At 31.3% G+C, this 20,023-nt stretch overlaps 2 protein-coding genes across 2 annotated transcripts; one reads left to right on the plus strand and one right to left on the minus strand.

The window, feature by feature from the left end:
• Window positions 1-4,951: 4,951 nt before the first annotated feature.
• LOC148604837 (neuroligin-4, Y-linked-like) lies at window positions 4,952-7,871 on the minus strand. The gene is given in 5 exon segments (XM_088547520.1): window positions 4,952-5,037; window positions 5,978-6,163; window positions 7,032-7,136; window positions 7,139-7,175; window positions 7,827-7,871. Coding segments are annotated over 5 exon segments (459 nt in total).
• An 8,512-nt stretch (window positions 7,872-16,383) lies between these two features.
• Window positions 16,384-17,279, plus strand: LOC148604838 (snaclec 3-like). Its single transcript, XM_088550588.1, has 2 exons — window positions 16,384-16,569; window positions 16,951-17,279. The coding sequence occupies exons 1-2, from the start codon at window positions 16,449-16,451 to the stop codon at window positions 17,148-17,150; spliced, it is 321 nt and encodes a 106-aa protein (XP_088406714.1). The 5' UTR covers window positions 16,384-16,448; the 3' UTR covers window positions 17,151-17,279.
• Window positions 17,280-20,023: the final 2,744 nt, after the last annotated feature.

Here is a 20,023-nt window from a genome sequence, read left to right on the forward strand (position 1 = left end):
CTCTGACCCTGTAACCCTCCTTTTTTTATTTGGATATTAATATGTCGGGTTGGGGTCAAAACGATGTGCCATACAAAAAGTTGGAGATTTAGCAGTACAGCGGAGTACCACCCTTCAACCGCTTGTAACAACTTTCAAGTTGAAATTGTGCATGTCACACCTACCTAGTTCGATACCGGAATCATTTTCCTGTATGCTGATACCAAATTTGCATACAGCATACAGGAAAATGATTCCGAAATCGAACTATGCAGGTGTGACAATCATGCAAGGCACCTGTACCACACAGCTTGTACAAAAAACTTAAAACATAAATCGCATTAATATTATAACAAATCTTCTAGAAGTCATAATAACAATTTGTTCCCTTGGCGTACAGACAATATATCACCTGTCCTAGGAGGGACCCAAAACCTAAGGTTGAAATTCATAGACCAATATCGCTTTGCATGTAATACATTATCGTGAATAACATTATGAACTCGGAAAAATAAAAAAAAAATTATTTCAGTAATACAGCGTGATTTTAGACTAAAACCCCCATGCAAAACACAACTGCTAGAAAACCTATACAAACCTATCCTATCCAGCAAATTTTTAAAAATCATTTTCTATGATTTTAGTTTTGGAAAGAGAGTCGTATGGTTTAGCCGTAAAGGCATTGTAACTATGATTTCCTACTACAAAAGTAGTACCAATCCTCTAAATACTGCTCTTTCTGGTATGCTACACACGTGTATAATGTTATCAGCATCATTAGAACCACATACATTAGAGGTATCTTTTTATCTTGAATTTTTGAACCATGTCAATTGGTAGATGACCTAGATTCCTCCCAGCGTTTTCATCGAGATCAGTATAATCGAATACCTTTCTCCAGAAGGAAAAAATCTCAAGTACATTGAAGAAGCTTGACTGAAACGCAGACAGAGTCTACTCAAAATGAATGTTTACTTGATATTGTTTTACACATGTCACAATGATTAACACTTTAAATACTTGATTGTAAAATTAAAAACAAGTCAATCGAAATCACTAATGCACTTGCTGAATGAATCTTCGCCGAACAATTCTTTAAATCTGTGAGCCCAATTCAACTGTGATATACTCAGATCTTTAAAAAAAATAAATACATTATTTCGTGTACATATTTCATTGCATTTAACGAAAATAGGTATTGGTATATAGCATAGAGGCAAGAACCCAACTGGGATTAAAATTTCAGCTCAAGGCAACTTACTGGTCGTCAATTAACAACCATGAAAATCTCATACCACAGGGCAGGCTGCAGCTGGCCCCAAAACATCATTGTACACAAGTACAGCGAAAAAGTCGTTCCTCACGCTACATAAAAATAAACGCAAGGAGAAAACGAAACAAGAAATACAGAGGGCACAAATTCCTGACTTGGGAAAGGCGCGATAAATGCGGTGGGGTTAAAGTACTTTGTCTTAATACAACCATGACTGGATACATTTGTAAAAAGTAAAAACAAAACTGTACATAAAAAAGACAAAACAAAATATAGAAACCATTAAAACATGCAATTTAATTGTTGTAGATATTATATCAGTGAAAGTTATTTACTCTTTCACAAAAGTCAGTGGAAAGTTCAATAAAATTAAATAATTAGACACACTTGAGATTTCGCCAGAGCAAAAAACGTTTATGTTCATATGATTTGCGACTTAACAAGAAAAGTGAAACAGCAGAGCTAACGGTCGCTACAGAAAACGAAGCCGAAAGGGTGATACCATTCTACAACAATATTTTTTGCGATTGTATAATGATAATCGTGCATGATATGTAGTACTTACTAAACATGGGTACATCTTTGTCTGCAATGAAACCAACAGCAGTATAAAATGATAAAAAGATGCCAGGAGAATAATACACATTAATATTCATTTTAATTGATTTTTGAGGCAAAGTTTTAATTCACCATTCAAGATAGTTATGTTTGGATTATTAGGGTCCGAGTTAAATTTACCCGACAGATTTTATAACGTCCATTTTTTCCCTATTATTTATTATTTAAGATATCTGAAGAAACAATAAAAGAACATGATTACTTGACAGATGCCAATGTTTCATATCTTAAAAATATCATTTTATATATATATATATATATATATATATATATATATATATATATATATATATATATATATATATATATATATATATATATATATAAATAATGTGAGATAAATACTTTAATCTGATTGGTTTAAATATGTTTTTTTATTTCTGAATGGATAAAAAGTATATTGACACGCCCCTATTCAGTTAAATTCAGAGCTACTTTTTTCATGTTTAAAGATAAAATTATATTTTAAAATTAATTCATAAGAATTGGCTATGACACAAGTTTTGTCTATTGAAAAATAACATAAATTTTCCATCTGTATATTTTGTGTATTACACTTCGCGCAACAAACAATATGCACATGGAAAATGTATGTTATTTTTAAATAGACAAAGTTTTTCATAGCAAATTCTTACACAATATAATGCCTATAGTCTTTATTAGATATGTTTAATTGAACATAGCAAACCACAAAAGAAACAAACCCAAAACAACCACATTGAAACTAAAACAAAACAAAACAAAACAAAACAAAACAAAAATAATCAAATAACGAAAATCAAAATCAAAACAACAACAAACCCGAAACAATAAAAGACAACAAATCATTACCTTAAGGAGGTAGACCTAGGGTAAGGGACATAACTCTTAAAATCATTGGAACGTTTGTGTTCAGCATCTTACATCAATCCAATGGAAGCGCTTAATTAACCTGGATTCATTTTATTCTGCTTCAAACGAAAGGTTGAGAGGCTTTGGTTAAAAGGCATATAATACAAACATATCCCTGATTTCATGAGTTATGTCCCTTACCCAAGGTCTACCTCCTTAAGCACTGCTTTGTACTGTCATAATTTTGTTTAAATCATTATAATTCGAAATTGATAAAATTTTTAACTTACAGTATGGGAAACTTTCATCTCTATCATTGATATCAATGCTGACTCCCCATGTGATCGTTGACGCTGGAGGGATCCATGTGGACTCTCCTTTAGGTAATAGTCATCTACCACAGGCTTATACGACGTCGTCCCTATTAAAGCACGCTGTAAATGAAATGAAAATTATATTACAGAGTAATCAAGAGAACCAAGATTCAAGATTGATTAAAATTGTTGCTTTTGTTCGAATCATGAAATATCAAATCTGCATTCTATATAATATACAAAATACGAAACAAAAACTAATATTTGTTTAATCTTTAAAAAAAAGTAGAATTAATAAAAGCAACCTCGGATTAGTCGTTCTGAACTGCCAATATTGTTCTCTTAGGCAAAACTTTTATTTTCATCAACTTCCAACAGCAATAGCTCAGATGAAGTGCCGTTGATTACTTTGAACTTTATTTTTCAGTAATTATAAAGACAATTTTATTATTATTGTTTTTCTATTTTGTTTTTCATACTACAGCACTTGAATGGAGAAATCTCAGTGTTCTATGACATATGGGGGATCGGTTATGGGTAATGGGGAATGGGGGAAGGAGAATGGGGATGATGTATAGGGGTGGTGATTTTGAATGGAAAGGATGGGTAAATAAGTTTTTAAACATTTATTTGTATAAAATGTTAAATTTTATTTAAGATAACAGTTGACATGTAATAGAATTTACGAACATAAAATTCAACGATAATGTCTAAGATTTGATAAATAATATACAATGGAGACTCTATGGAATTTTATTATTGGGAATGGGATTTTTTTTATGGGAAGTGAGGATGGGGACAATGGGGAATAAGGAATGGTTGAATGATATATGGTATGAAAGGGAAGTTCTAACCATTCAAGAGTTAAGTTATAAACCACAAATATCATGTTTTTTTTTTATTTTGTTTGTTTTTTTTTTTTTTTTTGGATTTGTCACACATCAAAGAATAATTAAGGAAACCAATATTATAGCGGTAATCAAAAGAATGTAATCCGGGGACAAAGACTATATATGGAAAACAGTCATACACAAGTATGAAAGTTGTCCTTGTAATAAGGATTTTTTAACACCAATGATTTTTGTCTGTTAGGGTTTTCTAGGTATGATCAATAGGAAAAAAAAAACACACAAAATATGTGAATAATTTGTCTTTAAGAACGATAACCATAATTATGACCAATCACATAATTTGGACCATATGCTTAGTCATAAGGAACATTTCAAAAACAGGAAGTGGTTATCGAATTACAATCTCAAAACCAGAAAGGTACTTGTAACCATTTTTGGCATTCCCAAGGCAAAATTCATAAAAGAGATCATCGTACACTTAGACATAAAGAAAGTGTTAACATGTATTTTCGAGTATCTTTTCATAGTTTTGGAGATATATGTAGAAATCAATGACATGAATCATATGATTCAAGGATGGCATTGTTGTACGCTATATCAACGTCACCGTCATTATTTCTATAGAAAATACCCAAAAAAATGCAGGTGACCGAATTTGGTAAAAATCAACATAACTATTTCAGATTAATTTTGTTTTGAAAGAAAGGTTAACGATAGAAGGAAATGGTGCGTACAAATTCACGACAGCAGCTCACAGGTATGTACATTGTACAATGATTATACTTCTGCACGTTTTCTTCAGAATGTACAGTATTGGGCAGGTTATACTTTGAATGTCAAATATATTTGTTTTGACGAACAAACAAACGGACATTTACACTGGATTATATTTATATAACCCTTTAAATAACCCTTTAAATAACTGTTTCCTTAAACTGATTTCGTACTTTACTTGACAATATGAACTTATTTCAAGTGAGTGCTAAAAAGCAACCCCTCTTTAAAAAAAACGAAAACAAAAACAAACTCGTCATTTTTAACATATACCACTCTTAATCCCCATATCTCATTCCATTGTCCCAACCTCATTGTCGGAATGTTGGAACGCAGAATGGAGTTCCCCAGAATGCAAGTGGTGAGCCACTGTGAACGATAGAGTACCGGAACAGTCCTAAAATTAAATTATCATTTAAAAACTTATATGCAAGTGTAATGATGTGTCATTAGAATATGCAGCTCATTGAGTTTTTATTTTACAGAACAATTTCTCCTTCTCTCTTTCTATTGACAAGTTTTGAATCTTACGGAAATATACATTCGAGCTACGAATGTATGCTATCTAATTTTGCTATCTATTTTTGTTTATTCTGCTGTAAAATAATAATTACTTTAAGTTACTATAATCAATTTTGTAATTAAGCTTATTTGTATTAGTTTGAACTTCTTTATTTAATTATTCATTTGTATGAGTGTTATTTCAAAGCATATGTTAAATTTCAAACAACTTATTCATACTTGTTTAGTTAAATAATATTAGTAATATATTTTTATGTCATTTTATGAAATAACCGCCTCATTAGTTTCAGGGTAGTGTGATCGCCTAGTTACACCATACCAAAGTCACATCAAATACCTCAAAATTGGTAGCCACTTCTTCTCCGCCAAGCACGCGCAGTATTTAAGCGGTTCGAGTGACGACTTGTTCGCGTAGAATGTGTCGGAGTAGGGTGACATGCCGATATATGGAGTGTTGATCCTGTGAGCCGCATTTGTAGCATGACAAAGATCCAACTCAGCGCATCGAATAAGTACAAAGGAGGTCCTAATTCTCAAGGAGTTGCCGATTAAATATTTGCATTACCATGAGCTGTTTCTGAGCTACATCTTGGAGTATTCGTATCGATGTTGTTAATTGTAACTTGTTATTTACAGGAAAACCTGTCTAAACCAAACCATGCATTATCTGAAACAAGACGCTTAAAAAAACTCTTTATATCAATTTGATTGTATTTTCAACCTTGTAACTCGATAATCTGTCAAAGCAGAAGTATATTACATTCCAAAATAGGTTCTTTTTTGACAATGTTTACTGTCTAAAAATTTCGCTTAACCTTCTGTCAAATTTGATACTAAATGTATTCCAACATTACTAGCTCCAGCGCTGTGACCATAAATTGTTACTTTATTTGGATCGCCATTAAAATATTTGATATTGTTCCGCACCCATTTCATCGCCTGAATTTGGTCGAGTAGTCCTAGATTTTCTTCTATTCCAGCAGATCTGTCTGCATAAAATCCTGTTCAAATTTGTTTTTACATTTGTATGAATTGGAACATTAAACGTACGTGTTCAAAATTAAAATCTACACATTTAACACGATATGTTATGTGTTGCAAGTAAGCAAGAATCGATTCTTAACATACTTGTCTGACCCCGAATTATATCAGATTTTATTCGTTATACTTAAGACAATTTGCAGTATTTAAATTTTCAAAATATCTAAACACTGGGGTTTCATTCCTTGTTTTGCACACGATAGAACCTCTCAGTGATAGATAAGTTTGGCTTTCGCTTTCGATAATTTTGGTTTTGAGTACTTCATTTGTACAACATTTTCTGGAGTGAGATCTTGCTATATATTTGATTAGTATGTTGCTGATAAGAGATTACTCCATGAAACACCAGTACAACATATCGACATTCGCAATATATATAACTGATACTTTCTTATGTTTATCAAGTTCTATTGTTATTTTCATGTGTATTTTATACTTATACACATATCAAAACATCATTAAAAATAATATGAAAAGAAATTTTGCATAAAAATACTCATATTGAAATAGTTTAAAACTAATATTTTACATTATAATCCCCATTTTACAATTCCTACCCTACCGGTGCACGTGGCCCATGCTCCCAGTTTTTAGTGGAGTCCGAGTTGCTCCTTTTGTTAATTACTTTGTATGTATTACTTTTGTTACTTTATATTCTTTGTGTTGTTTGTCTGTCTTCCTTATTTTTTTCTTTGTCCCTGTATTACATTCTTCTGATTTCCGCTAGAAGCTTGGTCCCCTTTATTACTCTCAAGCACCAACGTTATATTAATTATGAATATTAAACATTATAAACTACATATCTTATCAAAGTAAGGTAAGATATACCCAAAACTCCTAATCTGTAATTAAAATTGATAACTATAATCTGCCCAAATGCTGCAAGAATATCTCCATCAAACATACTACCCATTCCTGCAGCATTACCGCCCCATGAATATATAACAATACTGGTAAGTCTTTTTCCTGAATCTAGACAAGAAAATAAAACATTCGAAACCATTAATTAAAGTTCTATTTGATTTAATAAAATTGTTTCTTCTTAAGTACAGCTCTGTCTAAATTCTGGCAGGTGCATATGATTAGTGATTCAGGCATTTCTTAATCCAAAGTTTTGTTGATTTGAAATACATCAATAGGCCTCATAGAAACTGTATTCGACGATAGAAATGTCAATTAAAGTTGGTCATTGGACATGTTAACACTTAAAATTTTCTACTATAGAAAATTGCGGGAAAATATTTAGCTAGAATTTGTACACTATATAAAATATATAGTCAAATATATATAGCAGATGAATCAAAGAAATGAACACAATAAGAGTCGTTTTTATTACGTAACTAATGTATTTAAACAGTTTCATCAATTATCATGAGATAAAATGAATCACCATCAGTCAGGTTTATAAACAAACACACACTTAAGGAGGTAGATCTAGGGTAAGGGACACAACTCTTTCAAATCATTGGAACATTTGTGTAAAGCATTTTACACATATTTCTTATCTAAGCAGCAAAGAAACTTGAATTGATTTCTTTCTGTTTCAAATGGAAACTTGATAGGCTTTGGTGAAATTGAATGTGAAACAAACATATCACTGATATCAAGAGTTATGTCCCTTACCCTAAGTCTTAAATAACTGTTTTGAATGGATGGTATGACTTTCATTAGTTCAAACTTAACGTGTCTGTACAAAAAAGGAAAAAATATCAATACCATAGATGGAAAAAAGGACAATGTAAGGGCAAATTGTGCAATATAAACTGTCATTTCTAAAATCTAAAAACTTTTTTTGTCCAAAATTCATGTAACAGAAACTTAAATCGCATCATGACTGAAATGATTCACTATAATCAATTCACGCAGTAATTTCTGATTTCTGTTAAACTGGAAAGAACACACAAAAAAAAAAGAAACAGCACGATTATCATTTAAACAAGTGTGCTCTTAGGGGCTGAGCAGATAATGATTTTTGTAGTGTGTGAAAACGTTAATAAAAGTACATGAACTCTTATTGGAACGAGAGAAAAAATGAGATATGGTTTATATAATATCAGATGTACGATATTTGTATGCAAAATAACAATCATTATACTTATTGCATGTTGTAAGAATTATATAACCACATATCTCTCCTAAATACAAGCTTCATGATATATTTTTGTGACTTATTTTTATTTCTTCGGACGCTTATCATCTTTATGGAATTAAAAGTACATCAATGATTAATGAAAGCTTTAGAAGTTTTAAAAGCGAACTCAAACGTCTTTATAGAATCAATTAGATAAAACTGTGATAAGAGACTTCTTACACGATATTGTTACATTAGGTCAATGCGCAAAGGATTTAACAACACCCTATTCTACTTTCTGTTTAAATGTCGTTTTGAGAATCAACTGATTTCCCTTGACCTAATGCTTTCCCAACTGTGAAGACTGCCCTTTTTGAACGTACCTTACCATTGTAATGTATTCAGCATGTTATAATCTATTTGTCGTCAATATTTTGTGAAAATATGTTTCCAAATGTTGGAACTAAAAACCCTTTTTGATGTTACCAATCAGTTCTTCTTTTAGGTAGATTTACAGATTTTTTTGTCAAATGTATCAATATATTTTTAAATTAATAATGACATTTTAAAAATGGTTACACTGTTGTTTGATCATTTGGTAACACATGAACCTACGCAAACATGCTTCAAGGTTTTGGCAATAAAAATGTTGATTAGATATTCTACCAAGGAATCTGCCTTATGGCCAAGAAGCAAAGATTAGTTTTATGCGATTCAGATAGCTCATGGTTAGGCGACAAAAATATTAATTAATATTTTATGTAGCTAAATTTTATCAAATGAACCTTTTTATAATCACGTTTCTTATTTTGATAGCAACTTTCAATAATTTGATGAACTGTTTATTTTTAATTGTTATGTTATGAAATTTGTGCTAATTTCATCTGCACCATGAAACCTGATTTATTCAACGGGTCATAGTTTTCCTTTCCTTGTTTGTCTACCCCGGACTTGACTTTTTATGAGCAACTCGGCGGGTGTTTCTAGAAAAGCAGAGGACGCTTACCCTACCGGTGCACAAGGTCCATGCTCCTAGTATTTTTTTAGTTTTAAGTGGAGTCCGAGTTGGTCATTTGCATTTGTTACTTTGTATGTTTGATTTTAGTCACTTTATGTTCTTTTTTGTTGTGTATGTCTGTTTTCCATGTCTGGTCTTTGTCCCTGGATTTCATTCTTTTGATTACCGCTATAACCTTCGTTCACTTGATTACTCTTACAGAGGAGATCAATAAGGATAAAAAGACGTTCCATCATTGCTAAATTAGGCAAAACGAACTTAATCCATTTAAAGCAGTCTTTCCAGCAGTAGTAGATATTTCTGTCTATTTAAAATGTATTCAAAGAATGAAATATTCTACGCAAACAATTTGGCGTATCATCATCTGTTTCATTTTATATTACTCGGTCATAGATATAATGAAAATGTTCACATCGCAGATAAATTTTATTTCTGTAATCTAAACGTTTAAATCATCACTTAACTTTTATTTTCGTGTTGTTTGTTTTTTTTTTATTTGAAAGTATCAATCTGGAAATTAATAATCACCTGAAAAATATTTGAGGAGAACGGCAACATTTTGCCTTGCTACGTCCGAACTTGTTTTTGTTTTCTTCATTTTTTACAAGACTTTTATGTATGGCATCTAATACCGACAAAAATTATTGTCTGACGTACCAGATGCTAGGCCCTTACTGTAAAGAATTTGGACTGAAATTTATTTGTCGCAGTCACCAGTATGATACAGAGTACTTATATCGACAATTTTAAACATTTTATACAAAACATTGAGACCTTTATGCAACTTTAAAGTGTTCACATTTATACATTTGGAGGAATATGACATTATTGAAGAATTTTGACTGAAATATATGTTAACAGTCGCCCACATGATAGTTATAAATTTTGCATTTGATCAATGATTATAGACCCTTATGGGGATTAAAAGTGCTCGTACTCCAACATTTTGCAGGGATATGACATTTTTAAAAAAAATAGACTGAAATATATGTGCCCCAGTCATTTACATATCATATTGAAAATTAAGCATTTTAGTCATTAATTCTAAAAATTCGTTTGGAATTGCTCGCATTTATACAGTTTGCAAAAATATGTCAATTATAAGAATTTTGATTGAAACTATGTGTTGCAGTTATTATATATTATACAATAATTTATACTCTTGTGGTATTTAAAAGTGATTGTACTCATACATTTGCAAGAATATGTCATTTTAAAAGAAATGTGACTAAAATTTTTAATTCGCAGTCACCCACATGATAGTTACATGTATACGGAAAATTTAGCTTTTAGTTAAAAGTTTTGGACAATTTTGGAAATTAAAAGTGCTTGCATTCATACCTTTTTGAGGAATATGACATTTTGTAAAGAATTTTGACTAAAATATATGTACCAAAGTCATCCACATGATTGTTATACGGAAAAGAAATTAGGATTTTAATAAATAGTTCCCTTATGGAAATTAAAAGTGCTCCCACCCATACATTTTGCAGCAATATGTCAATTCTTTATAATTTCGACTGAAACATAAGTGTCACAGTAACCAATATGAAACTTATATTTACGATTTCTATATTTTCTACACTGAATTAACACTATATGTAGTGCTCACAATCATATCTTTTAATATTTTTTTAAGAATCAGTGACTAGGTCGTGCGCTCCGAATGTTTGAAAATGAACCACAATCAAGTGATCGTGGGATGCTGATCACGATGAGCTCTTTATAATTGGAAATTCAAAGTAAATTTTGAAAACAAGATATTTTTTCTAATCGTATTTGCTAATACACATTAAGTCACACAGTTTCCATTATTAATCACGGACTTCCATAACACTGCAAAGAATGTGGACACTCCAATTTTATATTATGTGTATTTGATGCTATTAGCCTGAGATAATACATTTGGTTTGCATACTAGTTGTAGACGATTTTCACATCACATTGGCCATTTCATCGAATCCGGTTTAAACTGGTTTACGGCTTCATACAATGTACTAGACAAAGTAAGGACACATGATTTGAAAGCTACAAGTACCATAATAGCTATGTGGTCATCAAAATATCTTTTATGCTTCTATGATATATGCAGCACTTCACAAATCTTTGTGGTGTTCGATTCAAGAATCTATTCCCTTTGTCTTCATCGCAATTGTTTACGATTTTATGGCAGATGAGTTCAGTCGTCTTCAATATATATATATATATATATATATATATATATATATATATATATATATATATATATATATATATATATATATATATATATATATATATATATATATATATATAAACTTTTTTCAGAATTAAATGTGATAGTCGTCTATCAATAAAAAATATAAAAAATCAATATTACATTTAGAAGCGTTCGATTCATTTAAGTAATCAATTGTTGCAAAGAATTGCAAAGATGTTTTTAATATTTTAGCATTTTTGTTACGAAATAGTTTTAAAATGATGAACAAACAAAAAACAATTAATCGATCTAATGAAACAGAATGTGCTCTGACTATACCATAGTTCTTATTTGTTTTTTATAAAAGATATACAAAGTCGGATACTAAATATAATTAAAACTATGACGTAACAAGGATATTTTTTGTAACAAATGAACATCTTTCAATATAACAAGTTATGAAAGCCAGCCATTGGAGTTTCAGATTATTATTTCTATACTATGAGTTGATTTGCATAGTCAGTAGTGAGCTGATGTTTGGAACTACTTAAAAATTGTTCAAAACATGTTATGCCCTGGATTTTCTTTAACGAAACAAAACCTGGTTTAACCCACATTTTACTTCGGACTCCATGTATTAAGTCAGGAACATAATGGCAATATAATTTTTTAGTTTATTCTTTACTTTGCAAGTTGTGACATGAATAGGTAATTTGATACTCTATCCTACTTAACGACACCTTGATGGGCTCTCCCGTTCTACAATACATCGTTTACTTAGTTACAACTCTTGATTTACCCTATGAAGAGGAACGACCGGGCCAGCGAAAGCTATATTTTCACATAGCATAGCTTGCCGAGTGGTTTAGAGCGCAAGTGTCTGTGCAGGCTGTGTTGCCATAGATGCCGCAGCGATCTCTGGCTTTGCAAATTTGACAGTACTACCATCATTGGGAAATTTTCAGACCCTTCTATGCTTACGTTATCGTTCCTGTATCAATTTGATCCGATGGAGCAGTGTGGCGAATAGAGTCGTCACATTCTTAGACATATATAGCAAACACAATATAGTACAATAGCATATACACATTGAAAACTGAAATACAAGACATTAAATAGAAATAAAGCACATGCGTTATGAATTACCATATTAAGAACCGTGGTATCATGTGTATCAACTAAAGGGTTGATTACAAACGGTGTTTCTATCTTTTTCACCGGATTGCATTGAGGAAAAGATTGCGATGCAACATTGATTGCAAGCAGAATAATCTTTAGACATCGCGCACACATATAAATATATATATAGTGTGTATACAGCAAGTCTACAAGCATATTTCAAGCCTTTTAGATTCATGACAAAAGAAATTCATTTAAAACTTTATTGAACTCGAATATATAGATATTCATGTCTCAAACGGAATACAAGCCATTGAAACAAGATTTTCAAAGGTACGTCACCCATCAACACCCGACAACCTGGTTGGTGGTGTCATTGGGGAAAAGGAAGAACAGGAAAACATTTTTCTTTGAAAATAAAACTTTGTACATTTCGCAGTAGCTAAATGGTTTAGAATTAATTATTCCAAAGTAACCACGTGCTTAAAGTACATGTATCTACAATAAGGCAAATATTTATGTTTGAAGTTTACTGCTGTCTATTGCTCCATCGGACAGTTAGATAGTCTGTCGGGTTAGAAGGTTACTTCCCTTTACTCAAAATTTAAAAGAACGAGACCAAAGTCGGGAATATGAAAACAAGTCTTTTGTCACTTTTTGGGATATACAAATGAAAATAGATACGCGTATTTTTTTTATCATTGGAAGTTTACATTCGTCTTCAATACATTTCTTCCGTTATTATTATGCTTCTTAGTACAGAAGAACATGGGAGACAGGCGTGTGTTAAAAAGTTCTTTCTACGAAATTCAATAGGCTGTTCAAGAATCAAACTTGCTTTGGAAAAAGTATAGCACCAATAATATTATTCCAATTAAAAAAAAAAGAAAAACATACTTCTAAAATAATATATTGTATAAATGCATTTCATATTAATGTAAGAAAAACATATAAAATCAAGAAAATGGAAATGTTAAAAATACTTCATGGAGCATATCTAAACAACAACGAACAAACTATGTTTTCTTGTGTACAAATGCTATATTTTGATGTAGTGATAAACCTCTCTGGTACCAGATTTCTGATTTTATTATAAACGCTGACACATGCATAAACGTGTAACATGTTGTCTATGTTGTCTATCAGTATTATATAAAGGAAACGGCACAGTAACGAGTAATATTAAATACAAAGATACATACAAATACATATAGAGACCGAAAGGTGATAAATCTTTAATAGCATATCAGATATTCTTTATGTGGACACATAGTCTTGTTAATACATTCAAACTGCAAATAGGGGTAAAACCAAACTTACTGAACACTAATCCGATCCATAATCAAGAACCAAGTCCAAATAAATCTGGCAATACAGATATTACAGCACCGGAGCAGCTGGTATCGCAATTGGTTCTAATTCCACGTATCATGTCAGTTTTAGCCAAGCTCCGAATTGTCACAAGTTCTCATGTCCACCATCTGATTACCTGTAACTCTAGCATTTAACAAGTTTTCTTTCAAATGGTCAAACTGGAATATAACTATCCAAAAGAGAGTGAGCCACTCAACCGCTCTTTGTTTGTTGTTCGGTTGAAAACAAATTATATAGATTGTGTAAGAAATTAGTACTTTGCAACCGTTATCGTTAACAAAGGTGTAATATCCATTAGAATACACATTTGGTACATGTAACAAAATTACATGTACGCACTATTAATCTCCATTTCCAATTGAAAAATAAAGATGGTATAGCATTCCTAAACCTGCTATATTATGCTCGCCTTGTAACGAGAATATTAGTACGAATCACATATATTTATTTTTTGTTAAAATGTCAGTGTAAAGAATCTGAGACAAAAAGTAATCAAAAGAACCAAGATTCTAGTGGAAATTAAAAGAATGTGATACAGGGACAAAGACAAAACATAAAAACAGACACACACAACAAAGAACATATAATAACCATAATAATATATACAAAGTAACAACTCAGAATCCACTACAAAATTAGAAGCATGAACCATGTGCACCGGTATGGCAAACGTCCTCTGCTTTTCTAGAAACACCCGCCGAGTTGCTCATAAAAAGTCATAAAAAGTCAAGTCAAGGATACACCATAACGAATCACGAGTTCACGATTACAACTTCTAATAGTGTGATTTGTAACTGTTTCTTAGAAAATACAATATAAAACAATTTAGGACATTAAAAAAAAATTAAAGCATTTACTTGGAATAAGGTGTAAGTTCCTCGGTACACGTCGATATATTTCATTCATCATTCGAAACGTTTCTTTTTGCTTCGATCTTATAAATTACGTTTCAATTGCGTCAGTTTGCTCTGTGTTTCTCCATTTACTAGTTTACATATAGATTAAATGTATTTAATGTACATATAGCGGACTAATGTAGCTGATTGATTGATTCCATGAAATGTCCCTAGACAGATAAATACGCACTTAAGTAACAACATCTTGCAGGTAAACATAATATAACACTCAAAAATGTAAAAGGGATTCAATCAATAGTTTTGTTATAATCAAAGTAACTCACGTTACTAAATAATTAAACCATGATCGATATGCAATATTTTTACGCTATTTACAGATATTGTGAAAAGAAAAAAAAAACTTCCTTTTCAATCATGCTTGTAATAAACCATAAGTAGTACCAAAGTATAAGTTGTTAAATGTATTGTTATATTGATGTGGATCATGAAAGAGAATTGCTACAACCAATCACAATAGATGAAGAACCAAACAGATATCAGTAGCGTTTGTTATGTTGTCATTAAAAAAGAATATTTCAAAAGGACAAAACCTTTTTTTCTATCTTTTCTATTTATCGACAGTAATGGTATATGAAGGATGTTTTGTTTTCGTTATGTTAGTTTTCCAAATGCTTGGGGTATTACAGGGATTTGATTATTTCATGGAAAATGCATCTGTTTGTCCATTTTACAAAGTCATAAGCGCAAGTTTTACGGCTGTTTCAAAATTAAAATGTGCACAATACTGTACTGTCAGTTTCCCTATCTGTCCACAATTTGCCTATGAACATGCAACAAGAAACTGTCTACTGTTTAGTGACATGTTTGTCTCTAACGCTTTAATATTGGATATCAACGGGATATCAATATATACAAAATCAATGCCAGGTTAGTTCTACATTTATTAGCAAAAATGTACGTGGTACCTTCTTTAGAAAATCTCTTACTACAAGAATGCAAAATAGTTTTGTTCTTTTTGGCATATTTAAAATATATAATGTCGAATACACATAAATGTTTGTCTTGTCAATGTCTTCGTTCAATTTTTATTTTTCTTCGGCAAAATAGCAAATATTTTAGGGATTTAGAATACAAAATCAAAATCAAACTGGAAATTTGATTAGATGAGAAGGATTCATATTCGTTATATAAAAAAATATCGTTACTCTATTTATGAGCGTTGAACTATGTCAAAATCCAGACAAATAATCCAGGCGTTTTATTTTGTCAACATTTGTGGGTTTCTGACAGGACAACATAAAGACATCAGTGAAAATGAGAAGTTTAAGTATATTCAGTGTGAAAAAAAAACATTACTGATATTTGTTTATATGCAACCTATGAAAGAAACTTCTCCCTGTCAAACACAAAGTGGGCACAAAGAGAAGTATTAGCTGATTTCTCCCTCTAGATTAGGCCATGTTTCTGAAACAGTTTCATATTTAACCTTGAACGTTGGAGATTTATAATTTCATAATTTTGTTGATGGTCAAATATTTTAAAAAGCTTGTTTTTTTAACATAAAATTCTGGTAGGTTGCACAGTGTCCGGGTACTATTTTGAGTATCGAACTAACAGCTGTCTACAGATGTACAACATAAAGAAAACCTGGTCAAATGCTAGAGCAAAATGTCAATCAGATGGTGGCGATCTTGTGACAATTCAGGACTCGGATAAAGCTGACATGATACGTGGAATGATCACCAATTGTAAGTAATATTCTGAAGGGCTTATCTACCGTAGGCTTTAGTAGTAATATTTTGAAATGCAGAATCTACTGTATTCTTAATTTAATCCGGGTTAAATCAGTAAATTATGTAGATTACAGAGTGTAAAAGGGCTGAAATGTCAAGTGACAAAGACGATACAACTAACAGTACAAACTACGGAGAACAAACTCCTACCTCAACACAGAAAGGATATACACAACAACAAACCTTTAAGTGCACTTATTAACCATATTATAGCGTGAGTAGTCATTGTTTCCCATCAAAAACCCGCAATTTCGTTGACGGTCAGAAAACCATCCATGAATAAGATCAATAATAATAATGTTAGGTATTATCTGTGTTTTGTTTTTTTTTTTCAAGGTACGACTAGTGGAATATGGATAGGATTGAAAGAAACAACATGGGTATCTGGAGTGGAATATACTCCTTTATATGGTATTTCAACAGTTTCAAAAGGTGTAGGGACATGTGTTCGCATTCGTTCTGAACTTGCTGAAGATGGGATTTTGAAACGTCAATACTGTAGTCAAACACGAAAGTTTATATGTGAACTTATTTAAAGTAAGGTGGTCTTATTTTCACTCATGTAGTTTTTGTAGTTTTTTTTTGGTCAGGAACATATGAATTACATATTAATAACAATGCTTAACTAGTATTTCACACAGGAAAGGTCGTTTTGTTTATAAAACTTGCCAGTATTTAGGAGTTTACTGACTTAAAAGCAATTAAATCTGCGAGAAGATCTTGGGTTATAACTACGTAGTGTATTATACCATTAATGATTTTGTAGTCAATCTATACCTGTATTGTTTTTTTTTTTTGTTTTTTTTTGTTTTTTGTTTTTGTTTTTTGTTTTTGTTTGTTTGTTTGTTTTTTTTTTAGTAAACCACATTTACATAATTCAGAGATTATATGTAGAGAACGACATGTGCCCGTTTGATTTCCCTTTTTCGAAGGTGTCAGATGGAATATATATCTGTCTGTTTCAGTGTCAATTCATTATAAAACTTCACTGACATGCATGTATGACCTTTAAATGTTTCTTTTTGGCCCTACAAAATCGATTCGTTTTTTTTTTTATTTTAAGGAAGAACGTTAAATAAACGGAAATGTGGTTAAATTGAATATACTCAATGCAGTAAGCATTTCAACTGACATACCTATGGTATGTAGACAAACTTATTGTTACATAATTATCCACCCTGACTTAATAAAAAAAGAAAAACAAAAAAATGTACTTTTTGTCAAAAATTTATACTATCATTGCTCATTATAGATTCGACATTTACATGGACCCGATTAATATTTAATTAGATTTTTATATTTTAGGACCCCACAAAATGTTTATATCTTTCTTCAGTACTTATATTGTTTACAACACTGTTTAATGCCATTCTAAGGCCATTAAAAGTATTGCTATTAATACATTAAATACCATAGTGAAATCTGAAACTGATCAATATTGTACATTTACATGATTTATTGGGATGAAGGGAAATAACAAAATTTTTACTCTAGTAAATAATCAAAAGTAATATATAAGTCTTGACAAATACACCATACCTATTCTCGTTATAAATGGAAAGTCCGTAAAATACGGCAGTATCTAGTAAAACATCCGCAATGGTCCTGACTTAGTACATGTTTTTTTTTCCAATAGAAATGTTGGATTGAACCAAGTTTAACAGCGAGCTAAACCTCCCACGTCAATTACGGTTAATTATTTCCAGGTTATTGCAACATAAACGGGCAGCAGTAATTGGTACCGGTCAGAATTAGTAAAATCAGTAGTCAAAGCAGTTTACACACAGAAGACGTACAATAATAAAGTGAATTAATGGAGGAACTAAAAACAATTAAAATACAAATTCAACAAACAAGACACCAACTTCAACATAATTCTTTAACTTTGAGGAGGAGACGCGTCACGTTCAAGAATAATATAGAAAAAGATACTAGTTAACCATACAAAAAATATGTTGACACTATAAACATCTATCATCTATAACCTGTTTGTCAGAAACAGTAAAATCTCTCTATACGATCTTTTCAGGCAGTCATCTCTTTTATCCCATTTCCGATTGTGTATGTCCTTATGCATTTTCATTATACAGAAATGTCATAATCATATTACTTTTGATATCAATTGAAAACATATATTTAATTTTTTTTATTGTTTCAATTATAAAAGGATCTTGATTTCATTCTACACCAACTGCTTGAGTCTTTTTCTTGATCGATATTAATTCTTTTCCTTAATATAACCTACATTTTCAAAAACGACTCAGAAGAAATCTCAGTGCAGCAGTTCTTGTACTGTTTTATGTTGTGTACTCTTTTGTGATGTAAGGATGATAACTCTAAGTATATATGTCAATAAAAGAAACAATTTAACATTTTCATCGAAAAAAACATTTATCGTAGTGTAGTAAACGATACAAAATAGATAAAATATGTAGTTTTCAACGTTTAACGTAACACAAATTCAATAAATCAACGTCTCTAATAGATCCTGTACAAACTACAGGCGGAGCAAAATAGATTTTCGGAATTTGCAATTTTCAATACCGAGATTATTGCAACTGACATCTAACCCGTAAAATTTTAGTTATCGGGGACGAATTCAGACACTTTGAAAAGGGAAGGGGGTACAAAACGGAGTTTCTCGGAAAAGGGGGTACTAGGACATTAGTTGCCATTTTTGTCCTTTTTACTCATGAAAATGACAATATGTCCAAAAAAAGAGGTTCTAACCCTCTGTACCCCCACTGCTAGATCTGCTACTGGTTACCGTGATTAGGAATTCTTTAAGATTTTTTTTTTCACATCCCATCTGCGGTTGCACATGTATAAAAGACGTGTCGCGTGGTCGCGACATCACGCCATCATACGGCGTCTGGGTCTTCCTTTCGAAATCAAGTTTTCGTCAGACGGTTCAACATTCTTGATATTGTTTTTTTTTTATCACATGAAAATAATCATCAACGTAATTGTGCGTCATCCAACCGCAAACTTTTCACACTTTAGGGACAAGCTCAGAGTTACCTTAGCATCAAAATCTGAAATTTCACTTTTTTTAACACTTTGTGGCCTGCTTTCTATATTAAGAAATACAAAAAAAAATATAAAACAAACTAATAAAGTGAAACAAAATAAAACAAAAGGAAAAAAGGAAAGAAAAAAGAGGAAAGGTGTGTATGTATTATTGTTACTATTGTAGAGAAGAGTTTATACAGCACTGTCCTTGTGTGTTAATTAGATGTCGTATAAACCAATTAACTCAAAATCACAGTTTTATTAACTTTTTGAGTCTTAACATAATGACAAAGTCTTCTTCTTATGATGACTTACAGCACATAAATTTGTTGTCCCAAAGAAAATGGACTGGAAAAATCATGTCCTAACAGGTCCAGTAAGTATAATTTTGTATCGG

This window comes from Perna viridis, chromosome 10, assembly GCF_037379345.1.
Source record: "Perna viridis isolate PV_CMFRI_1.1 ecotype Kerala chromosome 10, ASM3737934v1, whole genome shotgun sequence".
Taxonomy (NCBI): Eukaryota; Metazoa; Mollusca; class Bivalvia; order Mytilida; family Mytilidae; genus Perna; species Perna viridis.